This window comes from Notolepis coatsorum (genome assembly GCF_963971535.1).
Source record: "Notolepis coatsorum genome assembly, chromosome: 19".
Lineage (NCBI taxonomy): Eukaryota > Metazoa > Chordata > Actinopteri > Aulopiformes > Paralepididae > Notolepis > Notolepis coatsorum.
The window spans coordinates 45,794,950-45,818,872 of record NC_140183.1 but is presented as its reverse complement, the minus strand read 5'-3'; the positions used below and the strand labels follow the sequence as shown (position 1 = coordinate 45,818,872).

Below are 23,923 nucleotides of genomic sequence, written 5' to 3'. Positions count from 1 at the left end.
GGTATCGGGACATCCCTATCAAAGTGATGAGTAATGATGTGAATACTCACATCAGCTCTTTCAAAGACTCAAAGAGTGACACAACTTGACCTCACTGTATAAAATGACCTATTCTGCCTTCTGGTTAACCATGGCACCACGAAACGTTACACCCATAAACTAAACTAAAACGTTTATGGTTTGTCTACTCTACTCTAGATGTATTGTCAGTAGTACGTTTCTTTTTCTGTTTTCTGAAATCTCCAGAAGTTATTGATACCAAATCACAGTATGAATATTTCACAAGTGTTATTCAAGGATTTGAGATCTTTATGTGGTCTTTTGGAGGGATTGTTGACCATTTTGGCATTGTTTTTTTCAAGTGGTCAAAAAATGGTCGGGTAATGTTCCAAATCTGAGTAACTAATGGTATCAACCCAAAACCTGCTCCATCAATCTATTACACATAATGGCCATCATATGTTTCCCTATTAATGTCCCATGCCATTATATTACTCTATAAACAATTTGAATAGGTACAAATCAAGTTTATTAAAGTGGACATATTATGGAAAATGGGTTTTGTTTAGTCTTTGTATGGACTTAGCAGTCTGAAATGTTATTTAGGCGCTGAGAAAAAATGACATAATGTACTCCTTGCCATTTGGCCATGGTTTGAAGTCTTCATATTAACAAGCTTAAACAAGCTGTTCAGAATTTCTTCCCCTAATGATGTCACAATGGGATTAATTGTCTTTGATTCATTTGGAGCCAGGAACTACTTACTGGTTTACTAATTACTTAATCTACTGCCCAGTTTGTAAAAATGTTTTACTCTTAGGTGTGGAGCCAGGCAGGGAAGGCAATTATATATTTTTTTATTTGGTTTGTTCAATACAAGGGAAGAAAGAGGTGATGGATAATAAATAATTCAACTTAGATTTAGAATAGTTTCTTTAATAAATAATCTAAATTCGATTTAGATTAGTATCGTCGCAAACTTTTCACAATGTTGTAACTATGTGGCATCTACTGCTGTTCCCCCCTCAACCCCCCCCCACACACACACACGCACGCACACACACACACACACGCACACACGCACACACACACACACACACACACACACACACACACACACACACACACACACACACACACACACACACACACACACACACACACACACACAAAAGGCTGACAATGGGTATCACTCTTGCTTTCATGACTTTGCCTCGAATCAATTTAAAAAAGGCTACTTTAATTCATTGTATTTCATTATTAATATTTTGTGTGTTTTGTGTTCGCTCTTTGTTTTATTGATTTGACCTGTTATATTTGAATGTACTTTATAGCCATATGAATTGAATAATGTATTATGAAATCATTAATTATTCTACATCCATGTTTATAACTGGTTCGATGCCAACTTATTTTTGTTGTACTGTACTTTTGCTGTGCAATGACAATACATTTTAATCGAATCGAATCTAATAACATTATTGTTGAAATGTAGATATATTATATAGATATGCTATATAATTTTTTTTGTAAAAACACACTATCTAGGCCCTATACTTTATTCTTTATACATTGAGGTTCCAATCACTGTGATGATTCATTTCACATTATGACATTCTGTTATTTTATTTTAAATAGACATTTCATGTATACAATTGTCTATCATATAGGCTTATGCATTTCGAATGGTTACTAGTATATAGCTAGCTTAATCATTACTCGTTAATCACATCATCTGGAGACTGGAGGGAGTCAGACACTCAAGAATATCAAGAGGATGATGGATGTTGTTTCCAGAGTAATGGGCGAGGGCGTGGCTACCCAGTCAGTAACGCCAAAGTCGCTCCACGAGATGCACCTGAGCAGTTGCCAAAACAAGAGTTGGGCGGGCGGCGTATATAAAGAGCGAGGCAAAGTGATCCATGCAGTTCATCAAGGCTCACACAACATCAGTTTACCTGATACGGGACGCGCGTGTTCCCGACATCCCCAGAAGCGATCATGCACTTGAGCGCATGGGAGTCGTGCCATTTGGTATTCTTGTTTTGTATTCTTCTGAGGAATTGCCAAGCCTTCAAGAATGATGCCACAGAGATCCTATACTCACATGTGAGCACGCCGCTCCAGGATGCTCCCGGCAACGTGTCCCTGAACCGCGCAAGAAACGGTGGGAGAGGCGCGGGTAACACTGCGCACGAGAGAGCGGGTGAGTATTTCAGCTATGGAAACTATATCTGTTGTTGTTTGTGGATGTTTGGCCATTGGACAGGGGCCACAACCACAAGTGTGTATATCCCTCAATGTGATTCGAGGAGGCTGTCTCTCAGGAACATTAGAATGCATGAACAATAATAATTAATTGGCCTATACTAAATTGTTATAGAAAACAAAAACGGAACAACACAATTATGGAAACATATTGGGCTACATTATTGTAGACGCATGAAGCTACTTGGTGCATTGCCATTTCATAAGAGATGCAGTCCAGTTAAATGAATGACTTTTGTTTCCCCCCATGGAGTCATCGCATCCTCTGGAGAGCGTTATCATGCCCGCACTCAAGTGAGATGAGGCAAAGCTTTGCCCACTGATGTGTAACGCACACCTTGCTGGCAGGCGTCCATGCGTACAGGCAGAGATGGGTGTCTCGGGGAGAGAGGCAGGACAGGCGCTGTTTAGGGAGTGATCGTGTGTCAGTGCAAGTGAATGGATGGAGGTGTGCTCCCATGCACAGGAAGTCTGTTTGACTTGAGCTCTCTCAGCAGTCAGAGCATGCGGGAGAGAAAGGAGAGCCTCTCCCCTCTTCATTCATCAAACACTGTCATAGGGGGGGGGGGGGGGGGGGGTAGTATTGTCACCAAGGTGTATGGCGTTGTGTGAATGGGTCTGGGCTTGGGTTTCAGTGTGAAGGACTGAGACAGGGGGGGGGGGGGTAGTAGCCTACAGCACAGCAGTATATACTGATATTCTTACCAGTTGCACAATGGTAAATCCTACTAGAAAGCCCTGCTGACAAAGCGCAGAACAACAAAGTCTTTCCTCTCATGCACCGTTTCCTACAAGCCAGTAATAGTTTGACGACCGTGTGCCAGATACTTCAAAAGGCACTGTGTTGATCAAAACAGTTTGTGTTGCCCGTCATTATATAAATTGTTACTTCAGCCGGCAGCTGAATTGCGAGGGAAACAACCCTCCAGAGACTGGAAATTACACCATATAGTGCAGTGAATATATTGCAGACTATATTTATTTCTCGCCATTCATCACCAATGTGTCTTTCCAAACAGAGCGAGGCCAAATCGGATGCAGAGAACTGAGGTCCACCAAGTATATCTCCGACGGCCAGTGCACCAGCATCAACCCCATCAAGGAGCTAGTGTGTGCCGGGGAGTGCCTCCCAGCTCAGATGCTCCCCAACTGGATCGGCGGCAGCTACGGCAAGAAGTACTGGAGTCGACGGAACAGCCAGGACTGGCGATGCGTCAATGACAAGACGCGCACCCAGCGCATCCAGCTTCAGTGCCAGGACGGCAGCACGCGAACGTACAAAATCACTGTGGTGACGTCCTGCAAGTGCAAGAGGTACTCGAGGCAGCACAACGAGTCGGGGGGCAAGTTTGAGGACGCGGCCCTGACCCAGCCACAGCTTCTCCACAAACACAAGTCTAAAAGCAAGAGGAGGCCGGGCAAGACCACCAGGCTCAATGAGAACTGGCACGAGGTCGAACCCTGAGAGCCTCGAGGACCTGAGGTGCCCTGCAGGTGACAGAAGTTGTGGATTATCTTTCAATATGATGGGGACTTTATGTGAAGATGGTGTCTTGCTATGACTGAGAACCCAGAAGGATATTCTATACTTTTCCTTGTGCTAAAGATGATGTGAACCAAATTGGGGTTATGGTCTAGAGTGCTGCGGAGGCCCCCCAGTCAACCCACTTTATCTAATATGTACACACGTTCCTATACAGATAAGAGATTTGTAGCCACTTGTATAGGCACACAACAGCACAGTAAATGGTAGGAAAAGAAAATGCTCAAATATGACAAAAGACACAGCAATATGTGTAAATACCTGTACATATCATATCAAATTGTTACTTGTCTCATCTGACTTGTCTGAAGTATGACAATGTGTATACAATTTTACTATATAAAACGTATGATGTAATATATTTTCTATTGCACCATTTGATAAGCCATGTTGTATGTAAAGTTTCAACATAGTGGCATAAGGATTTGAAGAGTCCTCTTTTGAAAGATGTTGTCATGCCTTGTTGTAATGTCTTCCTATGAAATAAATACCGTTTTTTATTAAATGTATTGTTTATATTGATTGTCAAACTACTACTTGTTAGTTGTTAGGCATATATACACAGTAAATTAATTGACTGTGTGTACTACAATTTATAACAGCAATCAACCAATCAATATATCCAATCAGGTAAAGCAATATCTCATTCATTTCAGAGGCTGCTGAGCTAATAACATTATTGGCTAGGTCGATGTCTACATGAAGGGAATAAGGGATGCCTGATAGCAAAATATATCGGCCCTGAAAATATTGAAATATATGTAGGAATATAGCCACAAAGCTGTGCTTTTTGTAACCGCCACAATATTGGAAATTGGTCACCATCACTCTTGATAGCCTATCACAGCAATGAGCATGCTCTCTGAGTGACGTCACGCGAGAAGCACTAGTGGCTACAACAGCAGCTAGTGCGCGTCACGCACGACGTCAGTCAAAACTCCGCCGAAATGTGGGCGGTGCGTGGAGAGATGGATAACCCACTATCATGGCTAGGAATGAGCTCACTTTAAATGAAATAACTGGTATAAAACATGCAAGGAGATAGCGGTGACATGGACAGGCCCGGCGAGCCAGGGACTTTCTCAACCTGTGAGACCGGGTTGAGTAAACACAGAGACGGGAAGCGCTGCATAGACTTCTCGGTCGCCGTGGTTCTCCCAGCCGGTGGCACCGGAGAGAGAACGGGGCTACAGACGCCAAAACAGTTCTGCACGTTTCTCAATAGACCGCTTATAAGCTACACAATCCAAGCATTCGAGAGGTAGGCTAATGTTGAAAGTGTCATATTGCAATGTGTATGTATTCAATATCGCTTAGTTATTCCCCGACATAGCTACGCCATAACGGACGGGCTACACTGCTGCACAGGTGGTCCAGCTAGACAGCCACATGTAAACACATGCCTCACCAAGACAGAAGGTCTCTCTCTCTCTCTCTCTCTCTCTCTCTCTCTCTCTCTCTCTCTCTCTCTCTCTCTCTCTCTCTCTCTCTCTCTCTCTCTCTCTCTCTCTCTCTCTCTCTCTCTCTCTCTCTCTCTCTCTCTCTCTCTCTCTCTCTCTCGCACACACATCACCACTAGATTTTTAATGTTCAAGATGTAAAACACTAGGTAGCCTATTCATTGGTGCTATAGACAATATAAGCTTTATATAGTGCTTTTGTTGTCAGACTTATTTGGTACAGTATGTTATCTTTCTGTGGTGTTTAGATTTTGCACCATGTTCATTAAAACCTCCTCAATAATACGTTTCAAATGCTTGAATTATGTTTCTAATCTCAGCAACACAAATCAAAATGATAACCCCTTCAAACAAAGTGAACCAGCATTGGCCTACAAGATGTTTCTTTGTATGGTTAATGTGGTTTGAGGTGGGAGGGGTAGGAGCACCACAGTCAAACAGATCATTTTCTGCTTTCAAACTGTGTTCCAGGGATCCAGTTCTCCTCATGTAACGCTTACAATATTCAATACTAAAGATCTGTCAGTGCTTTATTGAGACCTTTCAGAAGTTAAAACAACTGCACAGTGCAGCATTAAGTATTTGATATTAAAAAAAAATCATACAAACTGGCCCTTTTTTGTGGTCGTTCAGGATGATAGGGTTATACTGGTTATGCTGTTCGTAATCACATCCGTCACAGCGAATTATGAGGGTTTATGCTTATGGCAGTGTGCCATATTATTGGTAGAAAATGCATGCCATAAGATCCTGAGAATAGTATGAATACTTTTACCCTAAGCTGATAAGTGGATAAACGTATTACTATACCATCCTGCAACTAAACGGCTGGCCTGTATGATTGATCAAGCCAGAATGCAGACATTATTGACTGTACACACTGTCTCTATAACAGGGTGCCATGGATCCAAAGCATCGTTGTAATGGTTGCCAAAGAAAGCATGGATCTGATGACGGACATCATCCAGCGCTTCCATCACAGTAAAGTAAGAGTGGTACAAGGCGGTTCTACCCGCCACAGGTCTATATACAATGGAATCCATGCCCTCGGTGAGGGAGGGGCCGGTCTGGCCCCCGTCAAACCAAAGGTGGTCATCATACACGATGCTGTACGGCCTTTCGTGGAGGAGGATGTCCTTCACAAGATAGCCATGGCTGCTGAAGAGCAAGGGGTAGGTATGATATACAGGTTGAAACACTTTGCAGGAATTCTTAGTTGACTAAATAGTCACAGCATTTTGTAAACTAGTAATCGAACACTTGGTTGAATCAACAAATCTGTAAACGTATTTCCCAAATTCTTCTGCAAATGATTGCAATTATGCAGAATCAGAATGACACCTTTTAAAGGTAGAATCTGTAATGTGTCAACAGCGACCTCTAGGTAAAAGAGCTACACTTGGTATTGCGCTTTGATTACTTTCTTGTTTTGGTCTGAAGTGTGGGTTGGAGTTTAGTAACTTATTAACACTGTGAATTTGTCCAGACCTCTCTTGGCAGAGCCCGAGGTGTGGCCAGCAATAGCAACCCCTCTTCTATACTCTATATCCCACTGAAATCCAACCCACACACCAGCCAAAAACAAAATATGTAAACAAAGCGCAATACCAAGAGGGGCTCTTCTGCCTAGAGGTCGCTGTTTGATGACATCACAAATTCAACCTTTCAATTCTATGGCATATTCAAGACCAAAGTATATTTGTGAAGCCAGTGATGTGCTTATCATGATCTTTTTCAGGAAATGACTCAAAAAAGAAAAAATTTACTTATCGAGTATCAAAAATCTTACTCTGCTATTTCTTTTGTATCTCTTTCTCCGATTTTTCTCTGTTTTCTCCCCGTCCCAATTTTAGTCGTTGTGCCAATTCCCCCCCCCCCCTCCCCTACCTGGTTGTTGTGGGCATGTTCTCCTACTGGTCGGTACAAGGGAACCCTGAAGTATTTGCACGCTTCCTCCGACATGTGCGGCGACAGCCAGTGGCTCTCTTCTCACCTGGCAGCGGGGGCTCTCATTGGTGAAGTGTAACGCGTGGGAGGTCACGCTGCCTTCCGCAAGTCCTGCCTCCGCTGAGCAAGCGCCCAGACCTGACCTGTAGGCGTCGCTGGCCACAACGCCAGTTTCCCACCCATGGCTTCCCTCCCCCTAACCCAGCCAAACGAGTTAGTATAGCGATCAGCCCAAGCCAAGGCAATGCTGACTCCGGGAGTTGAGACCGCAGCCTCTTGCATTGGTGACGAGCTATATTCCAAGTTCATAGGTAAATAATACAGAGTAAAAAAAAAATATATATATATATTATATATATATATATTCCAACTAGTGACGCACGATATATCGGCCGCCGATATGGCCGTTCTTTTTACACATCGGTATCGGTCCGATATCAAGATAGGGCCGATATTAAATATTTTTATTATTTTTTTTAATCTTTTTTTTATTTCTTTTTGCATGTTTTGGCTTTAATATTTTCAAAATATCAGTCATTTCTGAAAATAAGTTACAAAAGTAAAAAAAATTAAATAAAAAATATGCGTTTTGGAAAATAGCTCTTTATTTGATTATCATAAAAAAGTGTTTTCTATACAGAGATATCGACATCGGTAAATATTGGCATCGTCCAGAACAGCAATATTAATATCGGTTATCGGTATCGGCCACAATTTTCACATCGGTGCATCACTAATTCCAACACACCAGGATACTTTGTGGGGGGCTCGCTGTGGCTTCTGCTGTGTTTCGGGGTTTCCCGGGGGTCCCGGTGCCATCTCGGACCGTCCCGATCCTGCATGTCTTTTCGTTTGGCCGCTGTTGTGTCTGTCTGCTTGAGTGTGTGGAGTTGTGTCTCCTTTGGCGTGGCTGCGGGTCCTGGGGCACGTGGCCTGTCATTCCTCTGTGGAGTTTGGGGGTGGGGGCGTGGTATTCGCTGGTTTTCCTCGTGGTGGCAGGGGCGCCGGGGCCGGGGTAGATGGAGTGGCTCGCGGGGTTGGCATTCCCATCGCCGTGCATGGCGGTGTGAGTGGCGCGCGGGCTGTTTGTATTTTCCTTCGGTCATGGTGTGCTTTATCGGGGGGTGTGTCTTGGATGGGGATGTGGTAGGGATTGATGTGTGAGGTGTTCGGGGGACTCACTGTTCGGGGGGGGTTCACATGCCTTTGAGCGACATTGTACTATTGTACTTATTTCATGCCTATTCTTAAATCTGCACGTTTACATTGCACTACTTTTATTGTCTTTTATACCTATTCTAATACCAAAATATTTTTATTTAGTCAATTTGTGTGCTGATTTTATGCCTATGTTAATTTTTATACTAATTGCTGTGGTGCACTCTGGACAGAGTACTATGTAGATAGTTATTAATATTTATTATTGTTATATTGTAGAAATGTGTGCATTGAAATGTCTGTAAAGTCTTGTCTACATTGAAAATGAGGGTGACCTCAATTGTAATTTCGAGAATAAATAAAGGTTGATGATGATGAATAGATTACATGGAAACGAAAGTAGCAAATGACGTGCTTTGCATTTCTTGCTTCATCAGATTTGCTCCATCATGTAGATAGAGATATTATGGCTGCACGATTACCACAAAATAACCAATTACCAATACCTTGTCTTGAGAACTGTTTTCAGTTCTTTTCATTTCTTCTCTAACTTCGTTTGAGGCTCCTGACGTAAACAAGAGGACAGGGCTCACAGCGCACAACAACATCTGCGATTGGTCAGACAATATAGCTGAGGAATGGGGAGCCTTGATTTGATATAGAGGAGCAGGCAGTCCAAATTAGGGATGGGCACGAGTAATGTTTTCCCAGGTCGAATGATCGCATGAATTACTCAAGTAATGATCGCGTACTCATTTATGCAAATCTATTTTTAGAACGTATAAAGAGTATGGCAGCAATATCAACGCACAATGATGCCTATCGTCAGTCAAACAGTATGTTACCATTTGTAATAATTACATTACGTCGACTCGGTCTGCAGCAGGTCTCTCCACGCATGGAAACGCATATTCTTAATTTCTTGGTACAGGATATGTCATCTTTGGCTAGCAGTAGTGTTTGAGTCAATATAGCACAACTAATGTTAACAGTTAGCTAGCCACAACTTCAGCGTGTCCGTATCAATAGTCTATGAACGCTATGCAAAGTAAGCAACATGTTGTTGGCACAATTTGGAAATGCACAAACACAAACTGCTTTAAAAAAAAGAAAATCTGTGCCAACGTAACAAGCTTTTCACAGTAACATTACTCCTCTCCAACTCTCTCAGGCTTCCACTATTGTCTTCCTGCAACAACTCATGCCTTGTGGGTTTTCAGAGTGAGATTTCAGTTCCAGTGGCAAAAACAAGCACTTTTAGTGGACATACTTGGTAACCAAAAAAAAGAAACGGAGTTCTCTCAAAAAACACTTGTTCAGTTGAAACGGCGAGCAATCGTTTACTCACGCCCATCCCTAGGCCAAATTGAATGGTTCAATATTGCATTCGATCATGTTTAATTAATCGTGGCTGTCAAAATCACGATCACGATTTAATATACGATTAATTGTGCAGCCCTAGTATTATATCATATAGATCGAACCTGTCGAAGCAAGACAGGTGAAGCACGTTGTTCGCACCTTTTTTGTTTTTATGTAATCCATTGCTAACATAGCATCCTGGTGTGCACTGGAATATAATATCTTTGTTGACTTTGGTTTACCCTGTACCAGCTGGCACCCAGGAGTGTAGCACCACTGTCTGTACGCACAGGATATCTTCTGTTTCTGATACAGATAATACAAGTTCATATGTAATGCACTTCATATGAGCACCTTGCTACTCCATCTAACCAAAGTCTACTCAACCCTCTGTGCCAACCCACACGCAGTCACACCATCTTTTATATTGATTGCTTATCAGATTAGTCGAACACGTTCCTCCCGATGGTACGGGTTTAATTCATGACCGCGGCGATGATAGATGGAGACCATGTGGGCCGCTGTCATGGCTGTACAGAACAGCGGCTTTGCAGATTAGCTTCCTAATGATTCATAGTTGAACCTCCCCTTGCTGTGACAAGACGCTGAATGCAGGTCACACAGGTTGCGGGATAGAACAAGGTTTGACGTAGAGCGCGGCGTCTCGATGAGGTCTTTGTGTGTGTGTGTGTGTGTGTGTGTGTGTGTGTGTATGTAGTACTGCATGTGTGTGTGCATGATGAACTCTCACAGCACGCGGTCTGGTCTTCATTATCTTGCCAGAACCCCCCCCCCCCTCTCTCCCGGCTCTCATGATAGAATGTCCGTCTCCACTAAAGAGCAGCAGATTAATTTCGATTCTAACATGTGTAACACACGGAACACATGTTTGCTTTCAATACATTTTCGCCCGCACTGTCTCACTGACGGTGCTTAATGGAGGACTCTGTCTTCAATCATGCCACGGTCAGATGAAAATAAGAATTTCCGATGGAGGAAGGAAAGGCACTGTGTACACAAGCTGTGTTATTTGAGATGGGTTTATTGTTATAACGGTTAGCCTCAGAACAAAATAGATTTAGTTGTTGTTGTTGCATATTTATTTTTATGTTCTCCATAAGAAACACGTTTTGAATTTGAGGTACCTTATTAGTCCCTTTTTATTTGAGAGATTATTTTTATATGCCTCTGAGAAGATTTGATTTATGCATTTTACTTAAAGCCCAACTTGCAGGTTAAACCCTACTCTTCAATTATGGGTAGTTTACATCATTGGTATATAATTTCATTATTTATTCTTTTCCATTTGACGCCGGAAATGCCACTCAGAAATGGTTAAAAAGGTCCACGCACGAATAACATGCACGAGCAAATTAAAAAGCTTATCAGAGCTATCAGGGCCATGACGTCACGTCTGGTATCTTTCCCCTACTTCTGATCCACTACAAGGAGTTTTGACGAGTGCAGAAAGCTATTTCCTTGATCCAAATGGACGCCTTACAAGACGCAAATGGGTTTAATCGTCGGAGACTTTGATGGACCAGCTACAACTGGTTGAAACAAGGTAGTTATAATGTTTTTAATGTCGTAAAAAAATAACTACATTTACCACTAAGCAGCCTGTTGTTCAGTACAGCAGTGCTACTGGTCTGTGGGCTGTCGCCTTATCCCCGGGTCATAGTATCAAGCTGGCTATATAGCTCTGGCTAACGTTACCCCGCTAACGTTAGCATTATGTCTACTGTTGTGCATGTAAAAGAGTTTTGGGAACGAGTAAAATGCGCAGGTCCTCTTCTCAGACCTGTGGGGCAAAGCACTGCACACGCATCATGCAAGCTACGTTAGCTACACGTTGCGGCATGTTGATACGATAGCCCCTTTAGCTGCACTCGGTGGATAGCCCCTTTAGCTGCACTCGGTGGATAGCCCTCTTTAGCTGCACTCGGTGCATATGTACAACGACACAATGATCAAACACCTTATAACTACTATTGTCGTGTCCATAAGTTCCCTGGCAGAATACTTGTGAGGACAAAGGTATACAAAGAGGAGAGAACCATTTTAATTCGGGCTTTGTTAGGAGTTTCAAGAACGGCGGCTACCAAGCTAAGCTACGTTACAGCCCCCTCAGCATCGACGGGGCACCGGTTGAGAGAGTGAACAGTTTCAAGTACCTCAGAGCCCACATATCCGAGGACTTGACATGGACCACACACATTGACAGTGTTGTGAAGAAGGCACGACAACGCCTCTACTTCCTCAGGCGCCTAAGGAAGTTCCAAGTCAGTCAGAAGATCCTTAAGAACTTCTACTCAAGGGGAGCTCCCGTAGCTCACCGCATATCTCGGCGCTATTTCCGCGTCGGGGAAAACCGTGCTCGTCACGGATCTGGGGGACACGAGTTCGATTCCCGGACCCGCCGTCATTTCTCAGAATGTCTTCCCCTGCTCTACATCCCATTTCAACCTGTTTCTGTCGGTCATGCTTGACCAGAAAAGCGATAAACGCTAAAAAATTAAGTTAAAAAAAAAAAAAAAAAAAACTTCTACTCATGTACAATAGAGAGCATCCTGACTGGCAACATCACCTCCTGGTTTGGGAATAGCACTGCACAAGACCGTAGCAGACTACAAAGCGTGACACGTTCAGCCGAACGCACAATTGGAGGGGGGCTTCCCACCCTCAAGAACATTTACAACAAGCGGTGCAGGGGTAAGGCTAAGATAATCATCAAGGACTCCAGCCACCCGAACAACTGCCTCTTTGAACTGCTGCGGTCAGGCAAGCGATACCGGAGTCTCAAGGCGAGCACAGAAAGACTCAGAAGAAGCTTCTATCCCCAGGCCATCAGGCTACTCAACGAACAATAAACACTATGCAACAACCATCAAATGCACACAGCACACACACCCACACGCACACACTCACTTTAAACAAACGACACACTGCAGCACCCACTCTCCACACTTTAGACCACCTAAACACACTTTATATTTATTGGTAAAGGATTTGCACTACAACTCGTACACCTTACTGTAAATTGTACCTAAATTGTACCTCATCCCATTTCTGCTTTGCACTATATAGTATTGTATATTAGTACATGCATAGTATATTGTATATTGTATGGTAACTCAGTTACTTCTATTCTGCATCGAACATTGTACATATGTCTATACTGAACACTGTGACCTCTATTTTTACTTCTATTTTACATGCTATACTATTTTATTTCATACTTATCTTGTCTAGCACAGTCTCTGGAGCGTAACAGTAAGAAGCATTTTGTATAAAAGTATTCTGTACTTCTGTATGACAACTATTAAAGAAACTTGAAACTTGCTAACATTGTATACACAATATGTACAACGACACAATGATTTACATTATTACAAATATGGTAACGTGGTTGTGGCTGTTACAAATAGTGGTTAGCTTTAGAGATGAATGGCTATGATCACGGAGCAATAGTGTTAGGTGAAACAGATACATTTTCATTCATCACTCCTCGGCTAGTAGTAGCAAGGCTCTGCTTCCTGCCACTACCTGCCTGTGACTCTCAGAGCCCCTCGCTGCCCTGCACCTGACGTGACGTCAGCATTAAGATGACACACGCAAGCTATGAAACATGCAATTAAAATATGCATGTGCGTGGAGCTTGTGGTTTGGTCAACAAAATGTGTGATAAAAACGCTAAAACTAGGTCAATTTCGAGAATTTTTTTCCCCTCTTCATGAAAGTCAGCGTTGGCCTAGTCACATTGTTTATTGAACAAAAATACAACCTGCAAGTTGGCCTTTAACACATTCAGCGCCGGGCCTATATGACCAAATTAGGGCTAGCATGCCAGCGCTTTAATCAATGGGAGGACAGGGAAATTTGCGAGTGCTTAAAATATATCTTAAATTATGGCTATGGGTCTAATACACCCGTCGCTTATCAATGACTTGCTTGCAGTCAACATGTACGAAACGGATTGTTTTTTCATCAGTACATTTCGGTTTTATACCATTTTGAATACGAGTATAGTTTTGGAGATTTCTAGTAATTCCAGAGAAATACGCGATAATAGCCCTTTAGTGGAATACACAAAACATGTTGTAATTTTTCGGCTGATTTATGAATCGTTGTGTTCAGGGGAGGAAACTAACTTTTTGGCTTACCAGCCAACTGGCCAGTATCTGATTTTTTTTACCAGACAAAAAAAATCGCTAATTGTGATAATTACTTCTTTGTATGTCAAGCCGCGTCAATGTTGTGTATGCATCTGGGTAGGCACACTGTGCCTTTAAGACAGCACAGTGGTCTTACGACAGTGCTGTGAAGTACCGTCAAGTGTTGTGGTAACGTCAGTTGGGTTGGTGTGCTGTTGTGCACAGTGCACTGGTTGAGCTAGCCCCTTTCGTGACTGCGATGTGCAAGCCAGGGGCTTTTGAGCATGAAATAAAATGTCTAACCTTACGTCGTAGTCCGGTGCTTTTTTGGAAACATTATAGTCATAACAGATACACCTAGCTGGCTGCTTTGAGCACACAGGGCTAACGTTAGCTAGCAAGCAGCTATAACTAAAACGCTAACTAGAAGCTAACCACTGACTGTATACAGTTCCAGTAGACTAACATTACACCTCTGTGATTTAAATGTGTCCTTAGTAACTTATACTCGAGGGTTGTACTAGGGTTGGATGCAGTTCCCCGTTGGTCAGTCTGTCTGTTTTCCATCTTCTGCTGTGTTTAACGTTATCTGTTTGCGAGTGCTCCTGATGGCTAGCCTAGTACCACGGGACTTTTATTATTATATGTCCGCGGGTTGGCCAGTACTGCGCAAACGTTTATTAAACATTATATGTCCGCGGGTGGTCTTGTGCAGTGCTCTCGTGGCACTGTCAACTAAAGCGAACACTCAGAAGACGCGCACCGTTTGCCAGTGCAGTGATTGCAGAATGTTTTATTTTTTTGTATACTCGCCAGCAGGGGAGGAAACTAACTTTTTGGCTTACCAGCCAACTGGCGGGTATCTGATTTTTTTTACCAGCCAAACGTAAAAAATACTAGCATTTGGCCAGTAAAGTGGCCTAATTTCCTCCCCTGGTTGTGTTCTTATGCACGATGCAAAAGTGGACTGAAAAATCCATTATCCGTGCCTTGCTCAGCGCCAACGGCACGCACACACACACACACACACACACACACACGTTGTGATCGCTATGAAAAAAACATCTGATTAACCCAAGACTGGTAACATAGAGTCCTTACCTCACATCAGATGTTCTGCAAAAAGATTAATCCAATTCCTGATCGCCATTCCAAATATCGATCGCATCCATAGGGAGGTGTAGTCTGACGTCACTGGCTGTTCCACCCGTATAGGGATTTATCATTGGGAAAATGGATTATCGGCTATTGTAACAATTCTGCCGCATGAACATTGGCAAGCTTTCCATTTTTGCACAAAATGAGTTCCCTTCTACCACTAACATTATTGTTTAAGCATTTTTGGTTGAAATAAAGGTAGTTATAACGTTTTTAATTTGTCGTAAAAAAAGAACTACATTTACCAGTAGGCAGCCTGTTGTTAAGTAGGCAGCTGTCGCCTACCTCACGTCACGGCAAGCTGATACATAGCTAGCTAGCTAACGTTAACGTTACCCCGCTAAACGTACTAGACATTAGCATTATGTCTACTGTCGTGAACCATTTTAAATAGGGGCATGTAGAGGAGTTTCGGGAACGAGTAAAATGTGCTCTTCTCAGACCTGTGGGGCAAGCACTGCACACGCATCATGCCGGCTAGCAAGCTAGCTAGCTACATGTCACGTATTTCATCATCATTCTTCATCAACGTTACAAGCTCAAAAACCTTATAACTACTACTACTGTCGTGTCCATAAGTTCCCTGGCAGAATACTTTGTTTGTGAGGACAAACGTATACAAAGAGGAGAGAACCATTTTAAATCTGGGAATGTTTGAGGAGTTTTGGGAATGCCGGCTAGCAAGCTAGCTAGCTACTAACGTTATGTAAAAAACAATAACGTTATAAACTATACACAATATGTACAACGAAACAATGATTTACATTAGTGTCTTATTCGATTAAATAGAATAATCTTCAGGACGAGGAGATAACATTTATATGTTTATTCAAAGGTAAGCATCGTTCAGCATGAGTGTAACTCCATTCACGGCTGGCAGCCAACTGCCTGTGAGGACCCCTGGTCAGGTATACATAAGCAAGGTGCGCCTGGCGCGCCTGTCGTAAATGATATATTCACAGCATGAATAATATAGTAAAGATATATTCAAAGCATGAATATTACAATTAGTATTTACAGTGATTTAATATGCAGCGAAATAACGTTATACGATTTAAATTATAAATACAAATATGGTAACGTGGTTGTGGCTTTTACAAATAGTGGTTAGCTTTAGAGATAAATGGTTATGATAACTGGAGCACTATTGTTGGGTGAAACAGATACTAGCCACAGATTCAGGGTCAGTTATTTCCCCATTGTACGAATTGTTAAGCTTATGGAATTTAAGTGAAATCTGATCCTAGGTCTGTGACTACAGGCAGGAGGCTACGCTGTGACGTCAGTCAGCAGCGACAAATAGTGTAGTTTCCCAGCGAACGAAAACATAAACGTTGTTATTTTGCTACCTTTAGGGTTCGAAGCTTCGTTTGATGGCACAAGCTTCGAACATAAAAAAGTAAAAAAATAATAAGAATAATAAATAAATAAATGTGTTTTAATACATTTTTTTATTTGTATTTTTTCCTCAAATCTTGCGCCTCCATTCCAATGAAACGAAAGTAAGCGGCGCCTTCCCGCCTCCATTCCAATTAAACGAAAGTAAGCGGCGCCTCGACTCCACCTCTCTACAACAAGCACGTGGAGATTATGTGTTGAAAACAACAAGGACATGTGCAGCAGACATGTCGACGAAGAAGCGAAGCAATGCCGTTTGTTATTTAAGACTATGTCGGACAGACTTGTGTTCATTGTGCTGTTTTTTTAACACTATGCCGTCCGTCCACGAGTATATACGTGTTTCGATTCCATGCGTTGTGGACCAGAGCCATGTATATACTCGTGGCAAGTTGTTATTGTTTTATTCCATATTCATAACGCTATTAACGTCCGCTATCGAGATCCATTACCTACCCACATATTTGATTTTCGAAACATGCACTACCGTCAGATCCGCTTAGGGGCGCCATCGCTCCACTGCAGTATCATTGAGGGGATTTAAAAAAAAACATTATTTTACAGTCCTGTGGGCGGATCATATGAGCCTCGATTCCAAACGAAGACCCTCCATCTTTGATCCAGTTACAGAATGTATTTTTCAGCCTGGAATAATGGGATTTATGATTAGCCAATGTACATATCGATCTACCAGAATCCGATGACTAATGAAGAAATGCTGCCGGCGATCACATGGCCTGACGGTAGGACACTATTCCCCCAAATTACAGCTGGATTGGACATTGTTTTAAAACCTAACGTGATGATCAGTGAACATGGCTGATTGAACGCACACTATATTGCTAATCAATAATACTAATTGGCGTTCCCTGCCGCCCCCATTTCATTCATAGATGCTCTGTAATAGTCCGGATGCTACGCAGTTTGTTTTATTTCATTCGTATATATACAGGAGAAATGGCGTTTGATATAACGGCGCCAACGTTTAGCCTATTTTCTAGCTTCCTGGAAAAAAGACTAGACGAAAAGCGCGATAAAGCTTATATTCACGACGCTATAAAATGACAACCAACCGATGGATTTTTATTTTCTTTAAGCCATTATGAAGGCACGGTTTATGCACTCAAGTGACAATGAGAATGGACAGATAGCAATACTATAAATGATATATATATCTCTTAGAAAGTACATAGGTTTGTAAACAAACCGCTGTCCTCTGAGGCATAAATCGCTGCAAGACTGCGGACGCCAAAGTGGTGTCCCGACCCATATAAAAATATGTCTTAATAAAACGTGCTTAATTAAGTCGAATTCTGCCATTGTCTCTATCAACTACATATAAATATTTATATAATTGTTTGCTTGATAGACGAAGGTTGCAACATAATTATGTAATGTCATGTCATGTTAATTAATCCCATCCACTTTATTTATAGAGCATATTTAAAAACAACAAAGTTTACCAAAGTGCTGTACAAGTCCCACAACATAAGATAAAAAATAAAAAATAAAAAATATTAAATTATTATTATTATATATTTTTTTTCGAACCTTCGAATTAAAATCGAAGCTTGGCCCCGAAGCTTCGATTGCCAAAAAAAGCTTTGAAGGTCAGCCCAAGCTACATTTTCTTTTTTTTATATTTTCTTTTTTTATAATTTTTTAAACAAACACATAAACATAAACATGACAACATAAAATTAGATATACAAGCATTAATTAACAGTGCACATCCAATGAAATTACCATTTAAATAAATGTAATATACAAGGTATACACCTAATACTTGCTATCTAATACCCTTGCTATCTAATACCTCGCTCGCTCCCCCCCCCCCCCCCGGGCCCCCCCATTGGATAATCCATCCATCATCCTTCGCTCCTAACCAGGCACTACCATTCAAATGCTAGTTTTTATTCTCTCCACCACTTCTAGCCACCTTGTAATTTTGGATTCACTGAGACCCAAAATTCTTGCTGTAGATATTTCTAGATAAATCACTTCGAGATATGTAAGAATCCAGACCTTCCGGCACATTTTTCCGGTTGAAACCATCGTGATGCTATCAGCTTTTTAGCCACTGTGATACCAGATAAAACCAATCTCTTTAGCTGTATAGGGACTGCAAACTCGAAAACATCATTCAACAGTAATACAGAGGGGTGTACACATAGGCGCCCACTTAACGGAGCAGACGATGCACGGGCTCCAGGACTATTGAACTTGGGGGAGCAAGCTTGTCTCTTTGCTCCCTCACTTTTTGATCATATCATATGATATAAATATCCCCCCCAATATATAAATCTTATCGAACCATAACTACGTAATTTCAATCAAATTAATAATACGCAATGACACTTAATAGCAAGTTTTTAAGTTTCCAAAGATTGTGTGACCCCCCCACTTTAATGGTTTGATCCAGTGCCCACGGGCCACGGTTCGTCGGCATGACGTATACGACATGTTGGGGGAGGCGGCTTTTTCGAAAGCGTTTGAAAAATTCAGGCTGGATATTGGATAACATTGTGACTCGTGAGGATTATTCTTCGGCGTTTACATCAAAATGGAGCAAATCATCACGTAAGTCGAACACTGTGACTGTATACTAAATGCGCAAACAGATTGAAACTGAATATTTCTCGTATGGTGAGCCTCGGCGCTGCTGCACCGAGTGAATCCAGAGATACAGGATGGTGCGCAGGCGCTGTGATCACCCAACGGCGGAAATAATGCCGCTTTGAGCAGTTTATAAAAAAATATAAAAAATATTTATTAGCAACGCCGAGCTTTCAAACCATCCCGTATCTCTGTGCGAACCCCTCGTGCAACTGTGAGCACCTTTGTAATGTCTCTGTGATACTTGTATAACGAACGGTTCGGCCAGAACCAGTCCTTCATGGTAAATCTAGGTTGGTTTCCCATTGAGGAGCAAGTGACTGTGGATTCACTCGGTGCAGCACAGTCACGAAAGGGGACCCTGATGTAAACAAGACGAACGTCTTTCTCTGGTCTGCATCCCCTTAACAATTGTGTGTATTGAGCCGTACTGTATTGTACCCATTCTGCAATCTGTTAAATAAAGTTTTCATTCATTCAGCCGCCGCGCTCACTGGGGCTATTGATAGCGTCAATTAGTTGTTGTTGTTGTTGTTGTTGGTGCTGCGGATGTGAACGGGGCTGGAGGGGCTTTGGGAGGATGGGAAAGTTATTATTATTATTATTATAATAGTAATTGGCTATCATACGTGCCTAGCTAGCGTTAGCTAAAAGAGCCCTCGCAGTGAAGTTATTATTATTATAGCTATCATACTGCAATATAAACTGAGTTTTATAGTGAAAAGAGCAGCTTTATTTTGGTCAAGATTGAAGGCTCTATATTGCAGGAAATTGCACATACAGGTGTTCATTAAATGTAAAAAAATCTGCCCCCTCCAAACCAAAAAAAAAAAAAAAAAAAAAAATGTAAAAAAAACTAAAAAATAAAAAAAAAACTTGCACCCCCACTTTCAACTATAACTAGGCGGCCATGGGTGTACAGGTATATTCAGAGTTAAGAGATTTGATAATTGCTGGGTCACTTCTTTCCAGAATATCTTAACTGGTGGGCAATCCCAGTACATGTGCATAAATGTACCCTCATCCCCATTTGTACATAAGGAGCATCTGGAGTTTTGTTTAAGACCCATTCTGTTCAGTCTTATGGGAGTCAGGTATGTCCTATGAATATAGTTAAGATTGATTTGTTGATGGTCCGGGTTACGTGATGCAAGTCGAACATTTGCCCAGGCTTCTTGCCAATCAAAATTTATTTCCAGGTCTGGTATATCCCTCCTCCAGATTGAGTCTAGGTGGAGGATTTCATACGAGGACGTTAGTAATTGATGATAAAAATCTGATACAAAACCTCTCGATGTCTCTCTTTCATAGAAGAATTTGTGGTATCTGTGGTGTTCAATTGGTATCCTTAATGGGACACCATGAGCCTTCAAACATAACAATAACTGTGCGTAAAAATAATATGTGGAACTGGTGAGATTCAATTTTGTGTATTTCCTCATAACTACAAAAACCCTGTTTGTTGAAAACATCTCCTAATGTGTGTATGCCCTAGCTACATTTACGATTAATTGCGAATATTTTCATGTTGAGCTATAGATTGTGGATAAATACGCACAGAAAGGTACACCATGCCAACATTAATGCTTTATTTACGGTAAATCCTCAAATATAGGACGGGTCTTGTATTTACCTCAGCTGCAAAGAGCACGGCCTTTATTAGAGAGAGGCTTATATAAGAGGCAGGCCTTCATTTCACAAACTGGCCAATTGTAATTGTGATTGATTGATTGATTGATTTTATTTAGACATAAACATATACAGATCACATGAGTATTTGCTTTGTCAGGGTGAAACTGTGGTGGATTAACGTAATTCACACACTGAAGTTGGAACTGTCTATAGGTTGCGGGGTCCGGGGACGATTTAGCGTGTGGTACCTACCTTCTCGACTACCTCAGTCGAATCGAGTTGATGATAACATGCAGTGGCTTTAGCTGACGCTGTCATAGCCATCATGATCTGTGATGCCGACTGGACAACGCCATATAGATAGCAAACGTTAATGTTTGCTAAACAAAGCCGGTGTCGTCCAGCCGACACCACAGATCTAGATGTGACGACGTTAGCTAACGCCAGCGAGAGGGGAAACATTAATGTACCGGTAGTCAGTGTAGCGGGAGGCAGCACTTAATTTGCATTGGCAAGAGTTTATCTCATTCTATATCACGGCACAAAAAAGAAAAAAAAAAGCCGGCCTGTATTTGTCTCCATGTATCAAACCCCTGTCTTATATAAGAGGCCCGTCCTTTATTCGAGTACCCTCCACTATTAGAGGATTTACGGTATCTAAAACGAGCTGATTTAGAAATGGTCAATGGGGAAATGCATTAAGTAGAACAGAGGGTGGAACAGGAAAAAACGAAAATGACGTAACCACTACACCTCCTATTGATCCAACGTTATAGTCCAAGACACATAATCCACGCTGCTCCCAGTCCCCCCAGTCAACATGGTACAATGATACTGCATGCCCGAGAAGCAAAACCCGGACCGGACTTTTGATGCACATCCCCAGCCAATCCAATCCAATGATGTGCAATACCATCCGGGAGACGATAGGCGGCGGTATTTGCCCTTTTGCGAGCTCAGACCCATTCCCAACGATAACGATTTGATTTGATTGATTTGATTTTTATTTAGTACATACCATTTATACAATAGTATAAAAACAAGGGGTACAAGGATAACATGTGAAAGTCTGTCGACTTGTTTCCAACATGGGAACATCAGGTTGGATGGATGAAAATGAATGGATATCGCTAATAAAAGAAATGGCGATTAAAACCCGACTATACTATACATCGCTCAAGCGATGGCGAGTTAACCCGACTATACTCGCGTCCAATGAGTTAAGGGGGTCAGAGCACAGCGTTGGCCATTTTTATAGCACCTCTGCAGTGAGTACAGTTTCAAGCGTCTTGCTCAAGGACACTTTGACACATTGGATGTCACAGGGGATTGATCTTGTGGTTATAGGACAGTCTCTAACCACTCTCTTAAGTCACCCTTCTGCCAATAACAAAACTACTAACTAATTATTGTGTCTAAGATTCTTGTTTGTTTCAAACCTCTGTATATTATTTCCCAAAAGGCAGCGGGAGTTATCCGTCCTCTTGTCTCCACGGTGATAGCGACCACATCAGAGGGCTATCTGGACCATTCTCTGGAGAGAGCCAAGTACAGGGCCAGCGAGATGCCCCAGGGATTCCTCTATGATGTCATCTATCAGGCCTATCAAAGGGTAGGGGATGTATCAATACTCTTTACCCGGCTTAGCCCATGTAGTTTACCAATGTTTTGATATCTCTCTCTCTCTCCCTCTCTCCCTCCCTCCCCTTCTCCCTCACTTTACCAGTTGTTTGTCTTACCACTTATTGGTGATTGGTAGTGTTGCTTCCTCATAGTCCATGAGTACATCTATTGGTTTGGTCTTTGTTGATCTTTGTTAGTCTATTATTCGATTTAGAATTGTCTTTTTAACCCATGCTGAATGATTATTTCCTGAACATGTCGATAGATGTGATGCACTTTATACAAAGCGCATTTCCAGTGAACTGCCACTAGGGGCATAGCGGCTAATCGTGAGTGAGTTACTGCGTTGGTGAATGATAGCCCTTTCACACCGGCAGGGCTCCGTTTAGGTTCCGGTTCCGGAACCTAATCTTGAACCGGCCGGAGCGTTCAGACCGGAAATAATTGGTTCTGAACCTGAAAAGTTGGTTCTCAGCTGGAACCGAAAAATAGTTGGTTTTTCCTTGCGAACCGTGACATCATCAGTGGGCGTGTCATATTCTAGGCTGTGAAGACAAGCGAAATCAGCAAATAGCAGAGGTTCGGCATTGCCGTGCTGATCCATTCAACAGGTAGCGCGGAAGCGATTTGCGACTGATCTCAAAATGAGCTTAGATTCAAATGTATTGTTATTATACAGCACTAGGGCTGTCCCCGACTAAGGATTTGGATGGTCGACTATGATTGGCCAAAATTTCCTGTTAGTCGACTATTGGTAGACTAAAAAAAATAAATAAAAAAAAGTATAATATTAAAAAAATAATAATAATTTAATTAAATTTTTCTTTTGTATCATTCCATTTGGGCTGTGGGGGGTGCTTAATGTCTGAAGGAGTCGACTGAATGCTTCTTGTCCTCTGCAAAAGCATGCAATTGGTCCACTGATGGATACATCTTGATATTTGTCTAGTCTAGTGTGTTCATTAGATGGGTGAAATCCTCTTTCAGTGCCTCTGTGCCTGTTTTCGTAGGCAGTTAGCCTCTGGTATGCGTGCAATTAGCGTTAGCCACGCTTCTAGGCTTCTTTTCTTTTGGAAAGTATGAAAAATAAAAAAAATAAATCGACTAATCGACTAATAGGGGTCAGCCTAGGGCTGGGCGATATGGAAAAAAATCATATCGCGATAACGATATGATAATGTTATCATATTTCTCGATATCGATAATTATCGAAATTGTTATAAAAGTATATATATATATATTTTTTTTAAACAACAGATGTATGTTTATTTTGCAGCAATTCTTTGTCATTGCCGCCATCTTTAGTGTTACATCCCCTCACACTCCAGTTCTCAGGCTGCAGCTGGTTTAAAAGCGAAAGTAAACCGGCTTCTCTGCTGGCTGTGGCTCCAGGGGAGTTGAACAGTTCTGGCTCTGCTAGTTTATTTTCGATCTTTTGGCGCTTTTTTGGTGTGCACCGTGACTCGTGACTGGAGTCTAGTTCTGCTAGCACACATAGCCTACTGTGTACAGACGGTTTCAAACTGTATTTTAAATTAGAAAGCAAACAAAATAAATGGACAAGAGAAAAATAAATCTCAATTTGGTCAGTATTGTCATTTGGA

General features: G+C 41.9%; 2 protein-coding genes across 3 annotated transcripts in view; both read left to right on the top strand.

The window, feature by feature from the left end:
* Positions 1-1,915: 1,915 nt before the first annotated feature.
* Positions 1,916-4,316, top strand: sostdc1a (sclerostin domain containing 1a). Its single transcript, XM_084336338.1, has 2 exons — positions 1,916-2,206; positions 3,288-4,316. The coding sequence occupies exons 1-2, from the start codon at positions 2,002-2,004 to the stop codon at positions 3,731-3,733; spliced, it is 651 nt and encodes a 216-aa protein (XP_084192464.1). The 5' UTR covers positions 1,916-2,001; the 3' UTR covers positions 3,734-4,316.
* Positions 4,317-4,779: 463 nt separating this feature from the next.
* The window catches only part of crppa (CDP-L-ribitol pyrophosphorylase A), a 149,296-nt gene continuing 130,152 nt past the window's right edge, over positions 4,780-23,923 (top strand). For both annotated transcript variants that reach the window (XM_084336385.1, XM_084336386.1), the window contains exons 1-3: positions 4,780-5,072; positions 6,167-6,443; positions 22,159-22,308. In XM_084336385.1, coding sequence (XP_084192511.1) covers positions 4,843-5,072; positions 6,167-6,443; positions 22,159-22,308 — 657 coding nt within the window. In that variant the 5' untranslated portion in view covers positions 4,780-4,842. The remainder of the gene's footprint in view (positions 5,073-6,166; positions 6,444-22,158; positions 22,309-23,923) is intronic.

What these genes read in the sequence shown, in the direction of transcription:
- sostdc1a (XM_084336338.1), top strand. Translation starts at nt 2,002, where the DNA reads ATGCACTTGAGCGCATGGGAGTCGTGCCATTTGGTATTCTTGTTTTGT. An exon ending in CACTGCGCACGAGAGAGCGG is followed by an intron (nt 2,207 to 3,287) that starts GTGAGTATTTCA and finishes CTTTCCAAACAG; the next exon opens with AGCGAGGCCAAATCGGATGC.